The 23,969-nt window shown below is 39.5% G+C and overlaps 1 protein-coding gene across 4 annotated transcripts in view; it reads left to right on the forward strand.

The window, feature by feature from the left end:
• tnr (tenascin R (restrictin, janusin)) overlaps positions 1 to 23,969 on the forward strand; it is a 209,678-nt gene that overhangs the window by 114,687 nt on the left and 71,022 nt on the right. For all 4 annotated transcript variants that reach the window (XM_026149494.1, XM_026149491.1, XM_026149493.1 and 1 more), the window contains 5 exons: positions 13,277 to 13,400; positions 15,830 to 16,052; positions 16,154 to 16,254; positions 18,406 to 18,568; positions 19,402 to 19,878. In XM_026149494.1, coding sequence (XP_026005279.1) covers positions 13,287 to 13,400; positions 15,830 to 16,052; positions 16,154 to 16,254; positions 18,406 to 18,568; positions 19,402 to 19,878 — 1,078 coding nt within the window. In that variant the 5' untranslated portion in view covers positions 13,277 to 13,286. The remainder of the gene's footprint in view (positions 1 to 13,276; positions 13,401 to 15,829; positions 16,053 to 16,153; positions 16,255 to 18,405; positions 18,569 to 19,401; positions 19,879 to 23,969) is intronic.

Consider the following 23,969-nt stretch of genomic DNA (forward strand, 5'->3'; position numbering starts at 1 on the left):
TATTGAACAATGGCACTGATTTGTCAAGGGACTTGACAATCAAACGATTTATCTACATTTTATGTCTGTAACTCTTCAGATTGACCAGTAATAAAATGGCTTATCAGTCTTTCCTCTCAGTTGGTACCCGACTCAGTAATAAAAGTCAAGTCCAGTTATAGTTTGGTTAATAATTTATATTTGGAAGTCAAAGTCAGTACTGGACCAGGTTAGCCTTTACAGAGAAAAAATAAAGAGTGGTATCTATAGAAAATGGATGCAACCACTATATGGTGCATATTTAAACAAAGGAAAAAAGCACAAAAATACTACCAGTGGTAATACTACCACTACAACTATTACTACTAATACTACTAATAATAAAAATAATAATACAAACAATCAGTTATGCAAGGTTCTTGGGGGCATCTCTTACCTAAATGGTTTAAACCTAAATAATTGTTTCCAATAAATATAATACTATATAATTTTATAAACTCATAAATCTCAACTTCAGCAGGGGATCTTAATTTTCTTAATTTTATTTATTTATTTATTTGTTTTTTAGTTGCTGACAGCATTTTTGATTCTATAGGTAGAAACCCCAAATTCCCTCCATAAAAGTGCTTCCTCTATGATGTTCGCTTGCCTTCTTAACCTTTGATGGTAACTCAGGATGCAAACCTAACCTGTTTCGGATCAGTTTAGGTTCCAGATTAGAGATCAGCAGATATGAAGCCACCACTTTCTGACCAGTCGACACTACCAAAATTCCTGGAGGATTTCTCCGACCGCTGTACCTGGATAGCAGGAGTGTATACATTTTTTCATAGCATCAAACGTCTTTGTGTTTCCTGGATGAGCATCAGTATGAGATACAGACTTTTATTTAAGATTTTCCTTATTTTGTCCCGGTTTGCAACAATTTTGTTGTTGTATAAGCATTAATGCATAAATCAGGATAGCTATTTGAACTCATGGGCTTTATATCAGTCACACGTAAACTAAGGCTAGATTTAAATTCTGTCTTTGTATTTCTTTCTTTACTTCCTGTCAGACCATTAAACACCACTGAGACTACAGCTGAAAGACTGAATGGTAAAGCTGTCTTATGCAAATTTAAACATTAATTGAACAGAATACAATTATATACTGTATACTAATACTATATTATAACTCATCAGATTCTCTCTTGACTCCATGATAGAGTTGTGATATTCAATTGAAAGTATGCAAGTTTGCTAACACAGCTTTGCTTCCTGTCTTCAAATCAGCGACGCTTCAGTAATACAGTAGCTTTTTTCCAGTCTTATTGACTAAAATGTTTAAAGTGCGCACACGTTCATACAGTGTTTTAACACTAAGCTGCTACTACTACTGTAGTGCTTGTCTTTTATCTGTCGCAGCTATTTTATTATCATTCTGTAGTCGGTGTGTAACCTCTTCATATTTCTTTAATATTATCATTTACTCTTCTGCTGTAAAATCATCCACTCGGTTGCCGGCAAACTAATAAATGTGACTGCCAGTGCCAAGCCTTTTTATGTGAGTGTGTGTATACCAAGATCAGGAAATACTGGGTTAACACTTGGTTAACTGGTTTACTGTTAGGGTATGTGAATCCAGATAACCGAAAGATAACCTGAGTATGTCAATCTTGTTTTGCAGTGCAGGGCCTAGTTTTCTTTGTGCTGTTAGTATTGAATATATTTCTGTAGATTATATTGTAGTTTATTTATTTATTCACAGGCAGAATGCAAAACCTTTCAGAAAGAAATAGTAAAGCCTAAGGCCTGACATTTTTGGCCATTGTCCTGGGTTTTGATTTTATATTTGATGTGTTTAACTGGAGTTCCTGTTTGAGAGTTGTTTATCCTTTGTGTTATGTTGATTCTATTCTTTAGGTTTGTGTTCTTGGTTACCTTTGGGTAAATACTCCTGCCATTTCTTTGTTCATTGCTGTATCGTTAACATGACTGTGTTTTGGTGGTAGTGTATTTCCAGTGTTTTCTGATCTTGTGTCTATAATGCATCAAAAGAGCAAAAGACTTTGTGTTTCTTTAGGACTAATCAGCAATAAATGCTTTTTTCATCTGCCTCGAGAGTATCTGCTTGTGGTTTCGCTACTCTTCACACAGCTCATTGTGACAGGTGTAGCAGATTACATAGGTATTACCACAAAATATTACTAAACTAAACAAGAATGAAGCGTAAAATCACAGTGTCATTGATAAGCCTGCTTTAGCATGAAACATTCTCCATTTTAATGCCTTCTCTACATTTAGAAACAGGTTTTTATTAAAGTATGACAATGCCTGCACAAATACAAGCAGATAGTCATAATAATGAAACATAATACTATTTCGGCGTTAAAGCAACATCTTATTGTGGCTCTCCGCCATTGAGCTATTTATTTAGTAATTGAATCCAATCCCTAGTGAGCGCCAGGAGCACTTCTTCCCTCGCTGTCATGGCATCGAGCAGACAGCTGCAACAGAAGAACGTGTCAATCCTTCTGATCCCTCGTAGCTGCTTTATCGTCTCTGCACAGCTTATGATATTGGATTGTTGCTGCGTTTTGTGTCGCGTTTCAACCCACCTTAAATCACAGGAGAGAGAGCGAGCGAGAAACAGATAGCACAGGTGGGAGGAGTATGACTTTTTTTCCCACCTATTTACTGTATATGAAAGGTACAGCAGAAAGTGTTTGTCATTTCTGTCCCCACAAGAAACAAAAGCCTTTCAAAGGGGAAGATGAAAGGAGAGAAATGGCTTACTAGAAAAGAAGGGAATTGGACAAGCAGACGATGACAGCTCATCAGGTGACAGGCTGGAGGTTTTTGAAGTTTTTTTTTTGTCCATTTTTTTTGTTTTAGGTCATGCCTGAGTAAAAAGATAGTGAAAGGGAATTGAGTGAAAAGGGAGGGAAAGAGAGGCAGAGGAGTACAAATGCATGTCGGACTCAGGCAATGACAGGCTGTTTGATGTGTTTTGTGCAGGTCCCACATAGAAGAGTGATAAAATGTAAATGAGTGCTGCTTTCGAAAGAGAATATACACCTAACATGCATAAAATACCCCTCAAAATACGGCATGGCAGCTTTTGGCTTGGTATATTTATGTTTTCTGCCCTTATGTATTTTCTTTTATTTAATAAATGATTATTTCTTTTCAAAAATGTGAAGTGGGCAGCCCTGAGATGGAAAATGAATTTGCTAAAAGCCATGTATTGTATCAGGGCAGAATAGAGGAGAAGTGGGTATTCGGCTGCAGCAGACAGTGAAAGAGAAAAAGAAGTCTTTTTCATTCTCCCGACTCACAGCTGACTGAACTCAAAAGGGCTTAAGCATTTTCCTTCACTCTAAATTTTTTAACTCTCCTCTCACACTCGTCCACCCGTCCATTCTGTCCATTTAGCTCAATCTGTCCCCTGTGCCCTCTTTCTGAATCTCTCTCGTGTTCTCTTGTGTCTATGCAGCATTTATTTATTTATTTTTTATCTGGTTTCTCCTCACCGACTCTGTGCTTGTGTTTTTCTTCCACTGTTTATCTGCCTGATTTTTTCTTTTTTTTGTCATTATGAATGTTCTCTTTTTATCTCTGTTTCAGGATTTATCTTTTGTTGCAGTTTGTCTCATTTTCTGTCAAACTGTGCAAATTTGTCTCATTTGTGAGACAAACTATTTTTCTACCAGCACTGAACAAGTGAGAGAAGACAATTCAACGTTTGAATATAAGCTAAACACAAAAGGAGTCTAGATGGGGTACATACACTCACGGCCAATTATCCAATCACATGGCAGCAACTCATTTGAGGCGAGTAGGCATGGTCAGAATGACCTGCTGGATTTAAATATGAGCAGCAGAACAGGGAAGAAAGCTCATTCCACTAATTTCCAACATAGCATGGTTCAAAGTCACTTAAACCATCACTAGGGTTTACAGAGAATGGATCCGAAAAAGAAAAATGTTGATGGAAGAGATCAGAGGAGATTGGTCAGATTACTTTGAGCTGATAGGAAGGCAACAGGAACTCAAATAACCACTCGTTATTCCCAAGGTATGCAGAAGAGTATCTCTGAATGGACCACATATCGATCCTGAAGCAGATAGACCACAACAGCAGAAGACTACCCTGAGTCCTCTAGGAACTCAAACAATGTTGTCTGGTGTGTTAATTCTCATCTATCGACATTAGTTGAATTTAATCATTCAGGTGTACACTCTAAATTATGACAAAAGCTGGCAATAGTGGAACACGCCCATCCTTAATTCATGTAGCACACCTCACAGACTGGCACCTCAAATGCTAAATGTTCGTCTCGCTCTTCTATGTCTTTTTTTCTGAGTAAAGTCTTGCTGGGATTTCTGCTTGGCCTATTGTTGTTGTACTGGCCATGTGTTTGGCTGAAAGTTATTAATTAGCAGAAACAAATTAGTGAAAGACTGAAAGACACAGATTAAAGAAACTTCTTTCAGATGAACAACCACTGTGCAGCAGTTCTTTCTTCACTGCATGTTATCACAGTTCTTCCTGTGAACATTTGTTTACACGTTCCTTGATAAATGGATCACTGTGTGCAGTGTGGAGCACACAGTCATCAGTGGCCTGAGGTTGTATTATTTGCTGTAGAATTGAATCCATTTCTTGGTCCCATCTTTGCTCTGAAACAGCCCTGAAATGGGGGAAAGACTGGTTGCAGGAACAGCCAATGAACAGAGCCCAATGGTCCTGAAAGACAAGGCAATTTGGCCAGAGTGATGGGAATAATGAGAAAAGCATCGTGATGTTGCCTGAGTCCAATTTAGAAGGTAGGGAAGCAGGGAGACTGAGAGAGAGAGACACTGGGAGAAAGAAGCAGATGCGAGGATGGAGAAGGAATAAAGGAATGCGAGCGATGGGAGAGAGAGAAAATGAGCGATCACCCACGCAAGAAAGCATGGTATTGGTTTTATGTTCATGTTGAGGTGGCTGCACATTAACCTGTGCAAATGGAAGTTGTGGCTTTACTTCCATAGGGTTAGCCAGGAGGGGACAACAGGGGTTCTTCCAGAAAAAGAGAGTAAGAAATAAATGATGGCAGAGGAGAGAAATGTCAGTTTTTCCATCTCTACAGCATGTGGCTTTCAGTCTGAAAATCAGCATCTCCGGACGAATGGAATTACTTCACAGTGCGGAAGAAATGACTTTCAGGGATAAAGAAAATCCTCAGAGAAAGAGAGAAAATGAAATCCCTGTTAGTGAGATAAAAGAAGATGGTGAAAGTGACAACTGGAGATAATAAAAAACGAGAGAAGCAAAAAAGAGGAGATGGACCGGGATAGAGCAAAGGTGATTTTTCTGAATGAGGTGAATAAAATCATGAGGGGGAAAAAACGTTGTCACCTTCATCCTCTCCTCACCGACTCCATGTTGTAATGTAGCGGTGTGTTACTGAAGAGCACCGGCAACATTTCAGCAGATGGATGTGTTGTGCCCCCTGATAGCAGTTCAGGCCTGAGTCTAGCATCCAGTCTGCTGCACCTTAAAGCAGAGGAGGGCTTGATCACAGTGTCTCTCTACGCCGATGTGTCTCTGTGTCTTATAAGCTAGGGAGGCCCCAGAGATCACCAGGGCTGGATTACAGAAGGCGATTGCTTCATAAACACTTTCACTGTCCTCCTCTGGACAGCTGTAAAGGGATAGTGACAGTCAACTGCTCCCAGGGCTGATTTATCTGTTCTCGTGAAGCCCCGGAGGCTTCCACAGACGAAGGAGACCACATGCACAGATTGAGACATACAGGGCAGACAGCAAACACTTATTCAGGAGGCAACAGTCTAAAAAGCCCCGTGGCCATGGAACGAGAGCGGCAGACACACACACACACACGCACCCACACATGCAGAGTTAATGAAGCTTTCCAGTACGCATCCCTTCCATAATCCAACAGGGATGTTAATCTCCTGTGGGTCCCTAACTGCTAAAACACACAGATACACACACCTACACACACATTTTTTTTTTCTGAGAGACTCTATGATCGTGAGGGGAGTGTGGGAAGTGAGGCATTCAGTGGCTGCTTCCCGTTTCATGGTGCAGCTGGCTGGATGAGAGAGGCTTGTTCAGCTGCGTGCTCCTTCTCTTCAACTTTCTTTTTCATATCTCTTGAACCGTCTTCTGTTGGTTCTCATGTTTTGTTTTATTTCATTATTACATCCCTGTAATCATTTTACTTTCACTCCTGTCTGTAATTACATCTTGTTATTTTTGTAGCATGCTATTTCTTTCTGTGCACACTCTCCCCCCCCTTTTCCCTTGTGTTCCTATAGTTTCTAATACTTCATCTTCTTCAAATCTTTCACTTTTCCCCCTAAAATAATAACTGGTATAAATTATGAAAAAAGTGGGTTCATGCAGAACCTTACAAGGCGCTCAAGTGTAAATGCAGGTGGTGCAACATGTTTTAAGAGAAAACCCACGGGAGCGAGAACGCCACGAGTCGTTGTAAATTTTGCTATCCGCTCAGTAAAGAGCTGCAAGCACAACACTCGCACAATTCATGGCTCGGTTCACTCATCCGCGGTGAGGGAATCATAATGGATGAGGCAGGGAGTAGCGCTTACAGCGGCTGTTGATACTGTTGCGCTAATAACAACCTGTTGTGTTTTTTGTTGCTCACATAGAAAGACAGGTTTTCACACCTCCAGTGTAAACTAAGAATAAGCTGTACAGCACTGCAGGACTCTGTGTGAGTCTGTTGACATCAAAGTTCAATATTAAGCACAATATGTTTTTAAAAAAAATATCTGCAGTTTGAATGACCAAACAACAGCAATAATAATCCTTGGGAAAAGTACAGCCGAGTGTTTGCAACTACCTACTGCAACTACCCAAATATAGCAACAGCTCATTCTTAAGCTACTGTACTGGCTTGGGCGATGTGTTGTTTCACTATCATTTGTACAAAACTGTTTATTTGAAATCCATGTGTAATAAATGGATATGAATCTGTGGGTCGAAATAGTCATCAGAAAAATATGTTTTCTATTCCTGTTAACAAAAGTAATATTTGCTATGAAAAACTAGACTGTCTTTCAGTTCTAAGTTTTTACATGTCAGGGCATGATAAAGAACTTCAGATGAACAATAAGACGCGACATATAACAATATATCATTATTATTAACAGAAACTAAAGAGAAGTCAAGAGTTAGCATGTAAAAAAAAAAAAAACTAGGCACAGCCCAGCTTCTATGAGAACCAAGGAAAAATGTTTTGTTCAGTTCAACTTTTTTTGTGATTTCCTTCCTGTTTGGAGTCAGAAAAGAGGCCACCCAAACACATGAGATATCATTGGAGAGGTCAGGATGCTCACTGTTGAGCACATCAGGACTTAGTAGGGTAGCTCAAATAAGTAAAAAGATATAGAACAAATACGAATGTCTATTAAAGAGGGCATCCAAGTGACTTCTTAAGTCTCAGCTGACTGCAGGTTTTCCCAAACTTTCAAACTGCACATTTGCATAATGACTGAAACTAGCACCACTAGCGAACAATGAGCTGTGTTCGCCAGCGATGCTAGTTTCGGCCCCTTAGATACGAGGTTTTCTCCTGGCAACACAGTTCAGTCTTTTTCTAATTATGCTGTCATAACATTAGATTTTCAGTGTATTGCTTTTACTTTCGCAGAAAGGACGTACTCATGTTTTTTTCACACACTGCTTCTGCATTTTGGCACAGTTCTTAATAACACGCTATGTTTTTTTTATCATGTTATTTTTATCATGTCCTCATGTGTAAAACAATAGGAAACAATAGGCTTTGGTTTTATAGCAAAAATTTATTAAGTATTCCCAGGTTTGTTATTTAACCAGTGTGAAATACAGTCTGAAATACAGGTGAATGGATAAAAAGCAAAAAAAAAAAAAAAAAAGCTGCCTCATAGATGAAAGAAAGTCCCAGCTTTCTTAGTCAGATAAAAACTTTTCTGACACATTACACTGTGTGAGAGTCACGACACAGTCACATCAGGATCTAGTTCAAAAAAACAAAACAAAGGGTCTTCTTTCTCCTACCGTCAGTGGCTATGCTATTACACAAACATGCTTGTTAACTTGGTCTGCAAGCTCCTCTAAAGGATGAATAATATAACGGCACCTGAATATATTATACGTTCAGTGTGGCTGGGTCAACAGGTTCAATTAATGCTTGAATAAGAGCCAAAATCAGCAAGAGGTGTGATCTAAGCAGAGCCACTGGAATAAATGCCAGTGAACATCATGTGGTGCAGCAGTTTTTCTTTTTTAAAAATAAAAAGTACTGAGAGAGGTCTAAGGAAAACAGCAAGGAGAGACACAGAAAAGCAAAATAAAGCTCCCTTATACATCTCAGGATGGTTCAGTTTCCATTGTCTGCTCTGTCGCATATGGCAAAACCAGAAAAAAAAGAGAAATATCCTCATACAGAAACATAATGTATGTTCAGATTTGAAAGGATCACCTTTAAAACCTGGGGAATACACAAAAGAGGTTAAGTAAGATTTTAAGTAAGAATGTGATCAGAAGCATGAGCATTACCTAATCAAGGCACCAAGCAGCATTGACACCCTTACACTGTGATTGAGTGACTTGCTGTCTTCAAACACAAATTGCAGTAGCCCCAACGGAAAACACTGCAGTAAACTTCCTTTATTGTAGTCGAAACTTATGAGTGATGAGTTACAAAAATAGGTTTAGTTAATTAACCATGCCTCAGTGGTTCGTAATGAAAACAGTTCTGTATATTGTAAATATTGTAGAAACTTGTGTGACAAATCGAGTTCTATAGCACAGATTGTAAACGTTTGAGCTAATATCAGAGAAAGAGAGAGAGATCCTTTGTTAGCTCACTTGAGAGTATGTGGATATTCTCTGATTTTACTTTGGCTTCTCCGAGTCTGTTGGAGCAGCTGGTGATCTTCCCAGGACATCTTATTAGATCCAAAATGCTATTTTTAGTGAAAAGGGTAGAGGTTGGGTTCAGAAGATGAAGACTTCTACTGACAAGGCCAAGTGTTGTATCACTTTGTGGAAATCTGGCTAGAGGTGCTAAATTGATTATCACATCACTCAAGCGAACATTAAGCCTGCAATATTTTCTGCACTGCCTATTCAGCCAGGGTAGCAACTTGGATATGCTGGAGCCTGTTGAAGATGATATTGGATAAGAGGCTAAGAACAGGCATTCACATTTCCATATATCTATCCATCCATCCATCCATCCAGTAGGTATTGGGGTGGGGGGTAGGGTCGGGGGTGGGGGGGTATGTATCGTTAGTATTGCAATTTTTTGCATGGCAATATTGTATTGATACAGGATCATCAACTATAAGGGCTCATCACATCTAGTAGAAGGCAATCTTTCTGCAACTAGTTGCACTCTGACTTGGACTGACTGCGGCCACTCTCAAAGAGATTTTCGAAGGTTGGTAAATGATCGCTGCCTAGTTTATAAATGCTGAATGAGTCTTTATCAATGAGTGTAACTCCAGGGGATTTGACTCGATTGACTGTAACTATTTACCAGTGTTAATTGCTGTATTACCAGAAACAGCTTGTCCCTGATTCAAACATAGGCTGGTAACAAACAGTGTCAAATGACAACATTTATGGCAGGTTTTAGTGGCAGTGATGGTTGCTTTACACAACTCAAAAAAAGAAAAACAACTGAAGTGTAACACTAACAAATATAATTTTAAGGATATAATTAGCAGTTGGAAAAAAATTGTAGTATATATTATTACAGTACTCAGCATATCACAAAATGTTAAAAATGGTAGATTCCCACAGCTATCCGTCCATTTTCATTTTAACACTTCATCACAGGGCTAACACAGAGAGACAGACAACCACACACTCTCACAGCTGTACTGTTGGCCAATTTAGAATCAGCATTTAAATTAACAATCCTGTCTTTGGTCTGTGGGAGGAAACCAAAGCAAATGGGGAAGTATCATGCTGGCTCATGGACAACATACAGATTGCACCTGTAAGGCCCCAACACCTTCTTGCTGTGAGGTGAAAGTGTTATGCACTGCTCCAACTGTACCACCCACTGGCAGCCATTTATCATGCAAATACAAATAGATGCTATACATAGCACATGTTACAGTTTCAATCAAATGCTAAAACATCACAAGCAGGAGCTGTGCGGTGGAATGCAATCAAAAGACTGACGTATTTAATGTCAAAAAATGCAAAGAATATTTCAGTATTGCATTGCTTGAGTAAAATACTTAATATGTTTTTTGAAGGTGGGATATTTTGTCATGTACTGCTGGTAACAGCTGGTCTGGAGACTGTGAGATACACTTAACTCTGTATAATAATTTAAATGTTTCCGCTTTACAGTATTCATTAATCCTTTGTAAACATCATCTACATCATCTACATATTGATATGTGTCATAGTTTGATTATTATGTCTTAAAACCAAGATACAGTTTTGCCATTTACCAGCTCCAGCTTCAATATCTACTAAATATGATTAAAGGACTGTTTCTAAATAATGGGATAAGTATCTCAGTGTAATTACACTATGCATTTTTAGATTCAGTTCTCTTTTTATGTTGACTCGGTTGCTCATAAACCCCATTGTGGATGAAAGGGAGAGATATTGTCAAGGATTCAAACATTCACCTCAGAGAGAAGTTTAATCTAACAGAGATGAAAAAAGTTAGAAAGACGAGATCAAAGCAACTTTTTTTTAACATCAAACTCATAAGCTTGCTGGCTTTTGTGATTCATTTTATAGCGCTAGATATTTTGTAGCGGCCTCCTTTGTGTAGGCTGATTTTACCTTTTCCTTTGTGACATTGCATAAAGTGCCCTGATGGTTTTTATTATAATTGGAACAGGCAGTTTCATTTCAGCCTCGCAGGGGGTGAACTCACCCAATTTCACTGAAGAAAATCACCAGGTAATACATGATGTGACAGCATTGTTTCAGAGCTTCCTCAAAGCCATAAAATTTATATTCTCCTAGATGAACGAAATAGTTAGCGGTAAGGAAATGGCTTTGATCTTACATGCACATGCGCTCATATTTTCCTGTGAAGCTGAAGAAATATTTTTTAAACTTCCACTTTAGGCTTCTATTATACAGAAGAATTAAAAACACTTTATATTTGACATAAAGTGTGTTTTTATGAAAATATACACATTTGTCAAACATTTTTTGAAGTACTTGTGCATACGGGGGCTTTCTGTGAGTGCATTGTGGATTTGAAAGCATGTGTATCATTGCTGGGTGGCTTTGTGTTTGCTTCTCTAAGTGCATATGTTCTCTCTCCTGGAAAAAAGTGAGTAAATTAAGCCTGTTTTACTGCCTAAAGCATGTCGATTCTCTTCAGTGTGAATGAGTGGGTCTGTATTTAATTGAGCTTCCGTGAAAAACCTTGTCTGTGCGGTAATGCTCGTGGGCATCAGCTTGCACCATGACCCTGGAACAGAAGTATACTCTTGTGACTTTGAACCTCTTTCAAAGTTTTATTACTGCCAGCGTAAAAATATATATATGGGTTTGCTATTTGCCTTGAAGGATGAAACTCTGAATGCACACCCCAGACCTCTACCTTATTTGTTTATAGTAAGAGAAATGAAAATTTTTGTGATACTTCTGTGTCATTGTCCTTCTGTGTCATTGAACAGTCTGATATGTTGACACAAGTCATGCTGTTTATATTATAACATCGTGGTAAAGGTTGATCACGAGAGCTGCTTCCTGTCTTCCCTTTCTTAGGAACTGAATGAAATCCCTACATATGTAATGCCATTTGTCATTTTTTAAGAATGCGTCCGCCGTCCACTGAAGCTCGCCAATGGCATCCATCTTTGGCTAATGGCTGTGAACAAGACAGTTCCAGTTGGCTTTGTTCATCTCACTTTGTCATCATCTTCATGCTCATCGTTTCTGTGCTGAATTCACCAGTTAAATGGCTCCAGTCTTGTCGAGCAGTAGCTCCATGCTTGAAGGGAGGTTTCAAAGTACAAAAAAGTTCCATCTCTTCACCATAAAGTGAAGAGCGCTGGTTGGAAGTCAATTTCTGCAAGGCCAAAGTCATTTTTAAAAGTGCTAGAAGCACAGTGTGGAGCGAGGCGTGCTGGAAATGGTAACATATGCCCAACCATTCTCCTCCTATGGAACCGCTTTGATAAACTGTGTGCGCTGTCGTGCTTTGTGTGAGTGTAGATCTTCACCACACATATAGAAAATCCCTTGCACATCTACTCAGGGTTTTTTGTCTCTGTCACAAAATGAAGGATGTGCTCAGGTAGATATGTGACTGTGTGACTAATCTTCAGTATAGAAGCAAATAGTCCGAGACACTGCGTATGCATTAATTCCAGAAAAAAAATCATTTTCTCTGAATGAGACAACTTTAAAGATGCTTGGCTCAAACGCACTGGGGGTCTCTCTGTTTTTCATTTATGTGCAAATACACTCATGTTTCAACATTTCCACCCTAAATGATCAAAAAAAAGAAGAAAAAAAGGCCTGAGCCAGTTAGGTGCGATAAGAACATTTCCATCTGTCTCTCACAAAAGGAGCCAGCTGAGAGCAATAGCCTGCTTCACCAACATGAGATTGTATTGTTGTGATAAAAGGTTATTTGAATGCAGACAACACAGACTCGTTTTTAACTCCTTCCTTTCGCCCCCACTAACCACATATGTCTGTTAAAACTTAGGGGTAATGTGCGAATATCTACGGTCGAGCATAAAATGAAAATGTGTTATTATTGTGACTAAACTAGCAGCTTTAAAATTAAACTTCAGTCCTGTCATGTCCCTGCTGATATCTGACAGTTTGCTTCGAGCATCTGCATCAGCTGTGCGGCTTTTATTCCAGTAGTTTCCCGTTCTCCCTCTTCTGCTCAACGGAGAGGGGATTACAGCAGCATCACTCAGACCGTGTCTCTGCTGAAATCCATCTATCAACCCTCTCCCTGAGCAATATTTCTGTATTGCTCCCAAGTGGGAAGATCAAATATTTGGTATTGCACAGTGAAATCCATTCAAAGGTTCTTAGCTGACTCCATAATCCCCGGAAGAGTTTCTTTTTCTCTATAAAGCCAATTATTTCACATCAGATCAAAGGCATTTATTTATCATTTACAGCGGATAAGCTGAAGGTACTACAACTACCCATTCGCTCACGTACAGCAGACAGAGAGATGCACAGACACAGGAGTAATTCCATACTTTTCTTTTCCTGAAACCTAATTTTTAATGATTCCCTGCTTCACTTCTTTCTCTTCTACTTCTTTGCTCCTTCGCAGTTTCCAGTGGATGGTACTGTTCACTCGGGCTGTCTCCGGCATGCCGATGGCACGACAGCATCACCAGGCCAGTGTGCCCACAACAAGCTGGATCCTGGTTTTGGCTCTGTTTCTCACTCTACAGGTGAATTAAAAAAAATATTCCTGTTGGTTTCTTTATTTGTTCTGTTTTCTGTTTTTTTTTTCTTTTTTCTTTTAATGAGTAGCACTGTTTTTTCACATTCATTGTTTATTTCCACTGAACTATTATTGGCAGTAATGTTAATCACTTGATTCTGGGCACAAATCCACTGAAATCCTGCCCTGGCCAGTTTGAATATCGAGAAGAAATAATGAGTTCGACTGCTTGCATTTCAGTTTGTTCCAGTTTCTTCTAGAAAGTAGACTGTTTCAGTTATTAAACTCAAAGTTTCACAGTTGACTGTCTTAGTTAATGTGTTTGTCGAGCTTTCTGCTCCTGCGTTACACTTGTGCAGTTTTCTGTAATAAACAACAAAAAGAGGTTGAAATTCTCAGTGAAAGAGGTAGAAAGAGTGCGACAAAAGCAAGCTCCTCTTTTTCTTTTTTCCTTGACAGTGACAGCTGTCCCTGACATCTGCAGCTAGCTACCTAATTAAGCTAATGTTCTCTCCACCAGTTAGTAACTGACATCTTTTTTCCTTTCTCAGATTTCTTTTTAAAGAAAACGCTTTTTTGTATTTATTTGAGAGCTACAAACACAATACAGTGTTCAAGGATGAGGCTAAACCTGTATGGTCAAGTAAAAAGTAGGCATACTCGACAACATTTGACAACCTCCCCTGTACTCTCAATGAGTTTTCACAGTTCACTATATGTCAAAAAAGATATGGTTTGACAACCATTAGAACAGATTGCTGGTTTTTTGAAGGGTAGCCCTAATAAGCTGTATAGGCAGAGATCACATTCACTAACTTAAAACAGAATAGAATAAAATAGAATTATGGGACAGGTATCGAAGGGGAAAAAACTTAAGACATGTTGCTATCATTCTTCAGTAAAGATGTAAGACATGTTCCAGTAATAGCTGTTTGATTTGTATTACCAAGATATGTTTTGTCAAACAGTTTGCTTTCTTTTAATTCTGTCCACTTGTTAGGTTTGACATCATTAGCTATGTCCGGGTACAAACCCTCCTTCAGTTCAGTAATAACCGAGATACTGAGGCACTGGGAAAGTGGTCCAAATTCTTTCAACTTCAATAAAATCATCAGTGTGGCTGTTCTGCCAGGTGTAACAATAAATTTTAACAGCATCGATGAAAAAGAGGATTTAGGAGTTTTAGTTAGCAGGACGTTAGCTTGCTAGTTTCAGTACAAAGATAATACACCATGTTCTGACCGTTGGTGTTCCTAAAAAGCTAAAATGTACAGCTCTTCTACAAGTTTGGATGTAAACAAAGACAAAAGACTAAATAGCAGGGTTAGTGGTTGGGCAAGTTTACATATAATGATAGCTAGTGGCTAGCTGCAGAGCTATCATTAGGCTAATATAAACACTATAGCGCAGGGAACGTAACATTTTACGAAGACAGCCTCAGTCAACGTATAGCTGACTTGGACTGGGGCTGATGTGCCACCACTTAACAAGCAGATAGATGAATACACTTTTCTGAGAAGTGTCTATGCTTTTGGCAAATGCACTCTGTGACTCTTAAATAATGGTCAAGTTGAAATAAACTATAGATAGAAAAGTAATCACCAAAAACTTACTAACATGTAGTCTGTATTTAACCAGTTATTGTGGGCCAATATTACTGGCCACTATTAGCTATTTGCCAATATGTTACAACGTGTTGCTGTTGCAGTTAGGCCACCAGAGGACACTTTGCAACCTGCCTGTTGGCAAATCGCCACAACTACCAGCTGATAACAGATGTTAGTGAAATCCTAAAAATCCTATATTATCAAGCTATAGCTATAGCATGATAGTGTGATAGCACTGACAAAAATATTAGTTTATTTATTAATTTGCTACAGCAGAATATATACAGGTGTACAGCTACTGTGCCATGTGGAAACATTTTGAGAAATATATGCTACATACTGTACCATTTGCTGTGCTACTGAGGGAATGAGTTTAACAAACAGTTAATTGTGTAGATAGGTGCAGTTACTCTATACTAAGAGCTCATCCAGTAGAGTTCAAATGTACCTGCTTCAGGCTGTATTTTTTTACTTATCATTCCCTTTCTGCTTCAAATATTACTTCTTTATTAAATGTCAGTAATTCTCCAAATTCTCTACCTCACACGCCGGGAGTGCAAGCTGAAAACACTAAACTGTCACCACAGAATTTTGAAAATGACCCAATTTTTTCATGTGAAAATTGTTTTGTCAGTGTTGCAGCCAGTGAGAAAATCTTTCATATACTGTATATTAGTGTCATCTTGTTTTGTGTCCCCTGGGTTCCTCTGAGTTTTCACTCTATCATTTTGTAAACAGAAGGTATCAGAAAAAAACAATTGGAAGCCTCTGAGTACAAACCACGTGTCCTGGTTTTTATTTTTTTGTTTCATTTTGTGTCTCACTCCAGGGTGCCGCTCATGCTGCTCCATCAGGAGACAACAGGCTGGTTCGTACCACCAGAGTGAGGAGGCAGACCCCAGGGGGGGATCTGCCCCCCTCCGACTTATCAGCCAACCAGACCCTGCGGGAGCAACCTTTGGTCTTTAACCACGTCTATAACATTAACGTACCCTTGGAGTCTCTATGCTCTGTTGACTTGGACACCTCTGCACCATCAGGCCCAGGGGACGGTGAGGATCGATTTCTGGTCCTGCGCGTGCGCGCACAAACACACAAATACACACACAAGCCTTTAAGAAGTTTTTGAGACTTGTTCTTTTTGCTATCATAGGTTCTCGTGCTGAGTTGGGATCCAGACCTTCTGTAGAGGGTCCAGTGGATCCAAATGGAGCAACAGAATACACAGAGCAAACACTGGATGCTGAGAGCCAGGTGGGTGCTTCAACAGTGTTTTATTTGTGTGTAATTAGCATTAAAAATTTGGAAGAGCTACGAGACGTGAAGAGACTTCTTGGGTTGAATTAAATGATCTAATGTGAAAAGATATGATACGAAAGAGTTTCATGGGGATGTTTTTGCCAGAGTTAATTAAAACAAAAAAGCAATCAAAAAAATCTCTGTTTATCTCATACTGGGCCTTGTTGCAGCCCCTGATTGTAGCTCCTCTCCCTGTAAGGTCGCCCTCCTTTTAGGCAGTATTTTCCTGATTGGCTACCCCTTGTAAATAATAAAACTGAACAGCAGGTAAGTTGGGCTTCTTTCTGAGATGACCTTATTAAAGTTACCACCTCTCTTCAGATTCAGGTTAGGAATAAAAAAACTGCCATGAATGTTTAGCATGAAGCCAAAGCATTTGACTCACAGGGATTACGTAGTGTATATGCCAACCTCATTACTTTAAACTATGTCCTGTTTAATGACAATCCAGTTGTAACAGTTAATGTGGGACAGAACCTTAATAGTTCCCTTTATTACGATTCAGCGCTCTCCAACAAGAGTGCAAACAGGTGAATTTTAAATTGTATCTGGGCACATAACCCTCCGCTTCTCTGTCTGGGTTTTGTTCTTCTTCTTTTAAACTGGGTTTGACAAATCCAGTCAAAGTGAAACTGTCAAACTGAAAACTATTGTTCTACAGTGAGATTCTGGTAATAGAGAGCGCGAAGGACAGGTGGTTAGGATGTAGATGGTCTGGGTGGGTGAAAAGAAGCTGGATTCAGACAGCGAGCACTACAGCTTAAAACGGCTTTATTTACAAAAACAGATCAACAACATCACAAGACATGAACATACAAAGAAAGCATGACAAAGCCAAAACAAACAGGATAGAAGGGGGGTAGATGGTAGGGTAACTGGCGTGTAAAAGAGTGTGACGCATACTACACTCAAGGCTGTGTGAGTGTGATTAATTACATCACACATGACCAAGATGGGTTAAGGATGAACGAGTACTAATAACAACAACAATGTCATCTATGATAAAAATGATCAGAATCCTAAGATTGGAATAAAATAAATGAATTAATATACATACATATATATATATATATATATATATATATATATATATATATATATATATATATATATATATATATATATATATATAAATATATAGTTAATTATTTAAGTTAATTAAAGTAATTAAATGACAATGCTAATAAAGAAAAGGAAGGGGGTTGTTGAGAAACTCTAGGAATGGAAGGGAAAAAAATAGATGGCCAGACATTAATAACTTTGTCACGATGGATCTGTTCCCTATCTGTATCTGTCCTTTAAATGTGGCCTTCATTTACGTCTCACCTGGACACCTCTAAAGCTTTATGATTATCCATGAATTATATTTGTTTCTAAATGATTCTACACAAGCACACACAAGGTAAGAAGTCATATAATTAGTGCTATTTCAGGCTTTGGAGCATGAAATGCAGCTCAACAGTCTTTGCCGACTCATCCATTATAAATAATTAGAAGTTTAAAATGCTAGAATGAGAACGTGACAATGTGAAAAAACATTTCATAATGTGAACACGGCAGCTCAGAGTGATAAACCTACAGAGAATTATCACCCAAATCCACAGCTTCCCTGGGTTTACAGAGCTTATAGCTAGTCTAGCTTATCTTCTAGCGATTTGGCCAACAACTCTTTTGGTAAGCTCCCGTCATTCTCATAGCATTGATTTTTTGCTGCAGCAGGCAACTGTTTTTGGGGAATAAAGCTCTAAAAACCCACTCTACCTGCTCAGCATTAAACAGCAGAGCTGGCAACTATCTGGTGAATACAGCAGAGACTTTTTTGCAGCTAAAGAGACAGCTATTTACATCAGGAGAGAGTAGCACAAAAACAGAGCTAAAAGGGTGAATCACAGAGCTATCTGTGGAAGCCATGAGCACGACTCCCAATGAATGATAATGTTTCTAAGCACCTCTTGGTTGTGTAATAAAAACACCTTGAAAGGAGATATTTGTGTGTGCATATACTCGGGATTTCCTCAAGATGTTAATTAAAGATGCATTTCTACTTCATGGTGACTCTTTTATCTAATGGATGCACTTAGTTGTCAAAATTTTCTCCTTGTTTAGGTGACATTTACACACCGCATCAATATCCCCAAAGCAGCGTGCGGTTGTCCAGCAACGGCCACAATCCAGCAGCTTGCCACCAGGGTGGAGATGCTAGAGAGAGAGGTTTCCATGCTCAGAGCTCAGTGTGGATCCGGATGCTGCGGGGAGAGCTCGGCCATTGGTGAGTACTGTTTAACACTGACAACAAATACTATAGACAAACTTGTAGAATGTAGTTTTTGTCTATAAATCCCCTCAGCATCTGTACAAACAGACCGTGGTGTTGCAGAGAGCTTTTTGAGGCAAAAATGCAAAGAAATAAGACTGCGTTATGAAAAGAATTACATGAACTGTAAACCAGGCAGAAAAGAAAAGACAGACGCCAGTAAAATATTGATGCTGGAAGGTGGGTTTTCTTCTTCTTCTTCTTCCTCTTTTTGTCTTGCTCACAGTCTGAAATGTGTGGAGAAACCTTTGTTACTGGCAAAAATGTGTTGTCTATTCAAGAGATGCTGCCATTATAATATGAGGGGACTGCAACTGATAGAGTTACAGAATTTATTATGGCTAAAGGATTTGCTCCATTGACACCATCCCCCCCGTCAAATATTTTCTGAAAACGCTCCATCTCCACTGTGAGAATATGATTATCTCCAGCAGTCACGATCAGAATCAGAAAGAGGATGAAATGTTTAGCCTGCGAGAGCAATGGGAGGATGGGAAAGGCAAAGTAGAAAAAGTTGGAGTATTTTAGATTTAACTACTGTTTCTTTAATCAGGGCTGTTTGACAACATTAACTAAATGATAACTGATTGGTTGTTACTTTTTATTCTATACTGAATTGATATGTTTCTTCAAATATGCTATGTATTTCATGGTGGTTACTTGAGGTAGGTATCCCAAAATGCACAAAGTAATGTGACCCTAACTTTTCAAACTCCCGCTTTAAAGATGTGTGTGTGGGAGGTTTTGTACTTGAATCAAGTACTAAGCGATTCAATCTGTCTTTTCAGGCCGTTTGGACTTTGTCCCAGGCTGCAGCAACCACGGCAGCTTCAGCTTCGATATGTGCAGCTGCATCTGCGAGGAAGGGTGGACCGGCAAAAACTGCTCCGAGCCTCGCTGCCCAAATGACTGCTCCGGTCAAGGGGTGTGTGTTGAAGGGGAGTGCGTGTGCGACCGTGACTTTGGAGGTGACAACTGTTCGGAGCCGCGCTGCCCTTCGGACTGCTCTGGCCGCGGATTGTGCATCGATGGGGAGTGCGTTTGTGAGGAGTCGTTCACAGGCGAAGACTGCATGGTCGGAAGGTGTCTCAATGACTGCTCGGACCAGGGGCTGTGCATAAACGGGACGTGCCAGTGCCGGCCTGGGTATGTGGGAGAGGACTGCTCGCTCGTCTACTGTGCAAACAACTGCAGCAAGAAGGGAATCTGCAAGGAGGGCTTCTGCGTCTGTCAGGATGGATATGCTGGAGATGACTGCAACTCTGGTAGGCTGCTAATTTTGATCTTCCACTGATCGCTTTGATCGTCTGCCTGTTGGCAAGTACCAAAAGCAGTTGGTCTGACGTTTGTGGTTCTATTTCCTAGAGCAGAAACTCTTGGAGAAGGAGATGTCTTTCTTAACACTTGGTATCGGTGTGACCAGGATCATACACTCAGAACAGAAATCCAGTCTAAGCAGATTTTATAGTAACACTGCGTGACCCACAGACAGATTAGACTGAATTCTTTACAAATGAGGCATGTTTTTTATGGAATTGTAGCTAAAATGTTTAATAGAGTGACTCTATTCGGTCTTTAAGTGATGACGTAATGAGTCCTGCTTCCGGGCCCAAACTACTCTGCCTTTAATAAGGCTTTTGTGTTTTTTACATGTTTTAATGCTTTGTATCTTGTTCCATTTAATCTCAACAAGGCCCTAAAAACAGTCTGTGATCACTGTCGGCCTCTCTCGGTTTTTATTACTGCTAAGCTCAGTTTTTAAAACCTTACGATGTAACTACAGCTCAGCCCATGCAGCAGTATGTTGATAACTAACCTCGTATTGTGGATGGATTATCTCAGTTCTCCCAACTGAAGTTCAGTCCAGTTACAGCAGGAGTTGGCAACCCTAGGCACGCGTGCCACAGTTGGCACTGTGTGGCACAGTTGGCGGTCTTTCTCAGACTTACTGCACCAAAAAATCGTTTGAGGCAATGACTGATTGCGTGGGGTCGCAGAACTAGTCCTTGTCTCCAAAACAACCATTTCAGAGGAACAAGAATCAACTTCAGTGTACAGACAATCTGTAAACAGTGTTTCCTGAGTGTACCATGATAAAGTTTTCCTCTTTAAGTTCTGGTTATGTATCTCATAACCATGCTTGATGTGACATGTTTCAGACGAGTATCTTTATAAAGAGGATATCAGTGTTATTTCTATAGAGATCTAAAAAAAAAAGAAAGAAAGAAAGAAAGGAAAATAAGAAATTGTCTCTTGTTAAAAACAAACTACCAGCAGTAGATATTTTTAGTCACTATTTTACATCCAGCTAGAGATTTTACAAGTCCTACATATTTGCCCCACATACAGCTAGGGCTGCAACTTCATTGTTATTCAGTTAATTAATTAAATTACCTGAAGGCCATCACAATTTCCCTGAGCCCAAAGAAACAGCAATATCAGTTATCGGTCATTAAACCTAAAGATGTAAATCTTACAGTTTTATATAAAGCAGTGGAAAACTGCAAAACATCACATTTAAGAGGCTTTTTGTTCTTATTTGACTAAAACCGTGATCAAATATGTGCGTAATTCACTTTCAGAATTCTGTCTTAAATGTATTAACTGACTGCTTCCACATTAAGTGGAACATAACACAGAAACTTAAAGCTTCCTGTAAATACCCAGTACTATCTGTGATTGCCGCAGAGAGCTTGCATGAACACGTGCACGAACAAAGGAGGTTGTTAATGCAACAACCTAGTCCAGTGTTTGGATAGGAAGTAGACTTCACAGGTTTGAAAGCACACCTGAAAAATAAACCCATCTGTGCTTCAAATGGAGGTGGTGGGGTGCCTGACTTGCTGGACAGCCAAAGGTGTAACAGCATTCATTTGTCAAAAGTCACATTCATCTGGGGGAGAGCTGTCATATTAGCCGTAGCTAAGACGTTTTTTTGAGCCGCTTTTGTTCAAAGCCAGCTCTCCACGCCAAAATATCAGATCCTCCTCTGCCATTTAAGAGGCCTGTCAACGTGGTGACGGATGGGGACAGACAGAAGAGCGAGTGATAGAAAGGCAGGGATGCAAAATCATATTACTAAGGCGTCTCGGTCCTACCCCACCCATTTAATATCTACACCAAGTGAGGGAGACCGAATTGCCTATTTCTTTGTAATTAGAGACCAAAATAGGCAGCGCTTGTAGGGGATAGTTTGCTGAATACAAAACGAAGCAGTTCAATTACCGGAGACTTGTAGGGTGACAGGCTTAAGTGTTTCACGTTATCACAAACTGGAGAAAGCGGCATGTATTTTTGCTTCAATAATGGTGGCCTATATTCTCCCGCAACGAGAAATAATGGAGGTTGTTGAATTTAAATTGGACGTTTCAGGCGTGCAGTAAGAAATAGTATATCTTTACATAAAAATACATTCCCCCCAAAAAGCCAAAATCACCCGGAGGAAAGTGACATTCAGCCATACAGCAGAAGTGCTCCACGATCATTTCTATGAGTCCCGACGCCACTGTGGAGAGACAGTGACAATCTTGCTTTGTTGACATCCTTTGAGTGCTGCAGTGGTGACAACTGACATTTACATTTCTCATCATATCAGCGCTATGATAAAGCTTCGGGGCCCGGGCCTCACCGCTTACCCGACCTGCGCGTGACAGTCGTGGATCCTCATTTCGAGGATGTTGACAGGTTAGAACAGCCGCAGAGCCTGCGTGGCGGGAGTTGTGGCTCGAGAAGCTGCCGCAGCACGTCATCTAACATTTCCAGGCAAGAGGAAGCATGTTGCTGCATGGGTGTGAAAAAAATTCACTCTTATTGACGTCATACAAGCAAAATTGCATCACCTTTTGCTGTACTTTTAATATTAAGGGCTGTTGCTGCTGGCTTTATGCGCCATAACTGTAATAGCTTTATTATGCCATTAAACTATATGAATATTATAGATTTTTAAAAATGTATGTAACCATTTTAATGGATGTGTGTTGTAAAAGGACAAAGTGGAAGCCACATGTATACATTTTATTTTTTAGAGTTAGGCGCTGTGGTCTGCTTATAGATGTTGTTTCCTTGTTTTATTGCCCCATTCAGCATCAGTCAGTTTTATGGCTTCATGAGTCAAAAGCATGGCCTTGTTACTTACAGCAGCCCAGTTAAAACAAGCCTACTGTTAAAAGACTAACTTTGCTCCATACAATTATATTATGATTAACAGCTCGAGCGATTTTGGCAGGAATGTGACACTCGCCTCATCGCACAGTAATGCATTGTCACAATCGGCTGACAGCTGTGCGGGTGGGTTTTTTTTTTTCACGTGTTGCTTTCACGGACAGCCTCAGCAGGGTGAGAACATACATCGTTATTATGGTTTCGACTGAAACTGTGCTTCAGCTTGTTTTTTTTGTTTGTTTTTTTTAGCTCTTTTTGTATGTGCAACACAAAATTATTATTTGCATCTCTATCAATGACTATTGTAAAAACAACACAAAAGAAATTTTTTGTGCTTGTTGTTTATTTTTTTTATTCAGCATTGTCTGTGTTGGCAGTTATCACATTTCAGCGGGTAGTCGCGCCTGTGATTCACGATTATCAGGCTTTGTGAGTCTGATAACTCAGTCTGTTTAACTTCAGCTTGATTTATTATTGAGATATTGGTTTGTTTGGATCATTCAAAGTGCAGCAGTAAGTCTTTTACTCTGAGCCAGAGGAAGAAAACAATCTTGTACTGTATCTTCAAAATATCTGTCGTGATTTGCTTCCTAAAAATCATCTGTCCTTTCTTTTCCACCCAACAGAAACTCCAAAATATTATAATTAACAGTAAAACATGCAGTTTAGTAATTTAAGCGTGATTTATATGAAAAATTCCATTACACATAGCAGCCTGAAGGTAGGTTCCTTCTCTGATGATGCACTGACCTTCGTTGTGTGCTTAAAGTTGTACCATCGGGGTCTTAGTTCGGTGGATACTGCTATATCTGCCTATAATAGTATACTGATTAGACTTAATGAGACTTAAACACTCCGGGCAAGATTCTTCAACAACCTTCAGCAACTTGCCCTTTCTCAAGCAAACATTCAGAAGAATACAAGCTGAAGAAGACAAAAACCTTGAGCATTTTAATTAGTTCATGTGATTCAAGCAGTGTACTTTGAAATATGTGATTTATGTTGCGGATCGTTTTAAGAGAGGCGATTAGTTCCATCCAAGGTTGGTTGGTGCTGCCTGTCATTCACTCTTGGTTTTTCACCAACTAGAAATGTTGATGGGATGTCTGAATGCACCAATCCTCTGTTAGACCACTCATCAGGGTAAATAAAAATTAACCAAAACCTTACCCAACTTAATTGTTTGATAGTGAGG

Source organism: Astatotilapia calliptera, chromosome 18 (assembly GCF_900246225.1).
Source record: "Astatotilapia calliptera chromosome 18, fAstCal1.2, whole genome shotgun sequence".
In the NCBI taxonomy this organism is placed as follows: domain Eukaryota; kingdom Metazoa; phylum Chordata; class Actinopteri; order Cichliformes; family Cichlidae; genus Astatotilapia; species Astatotilapia calliptera.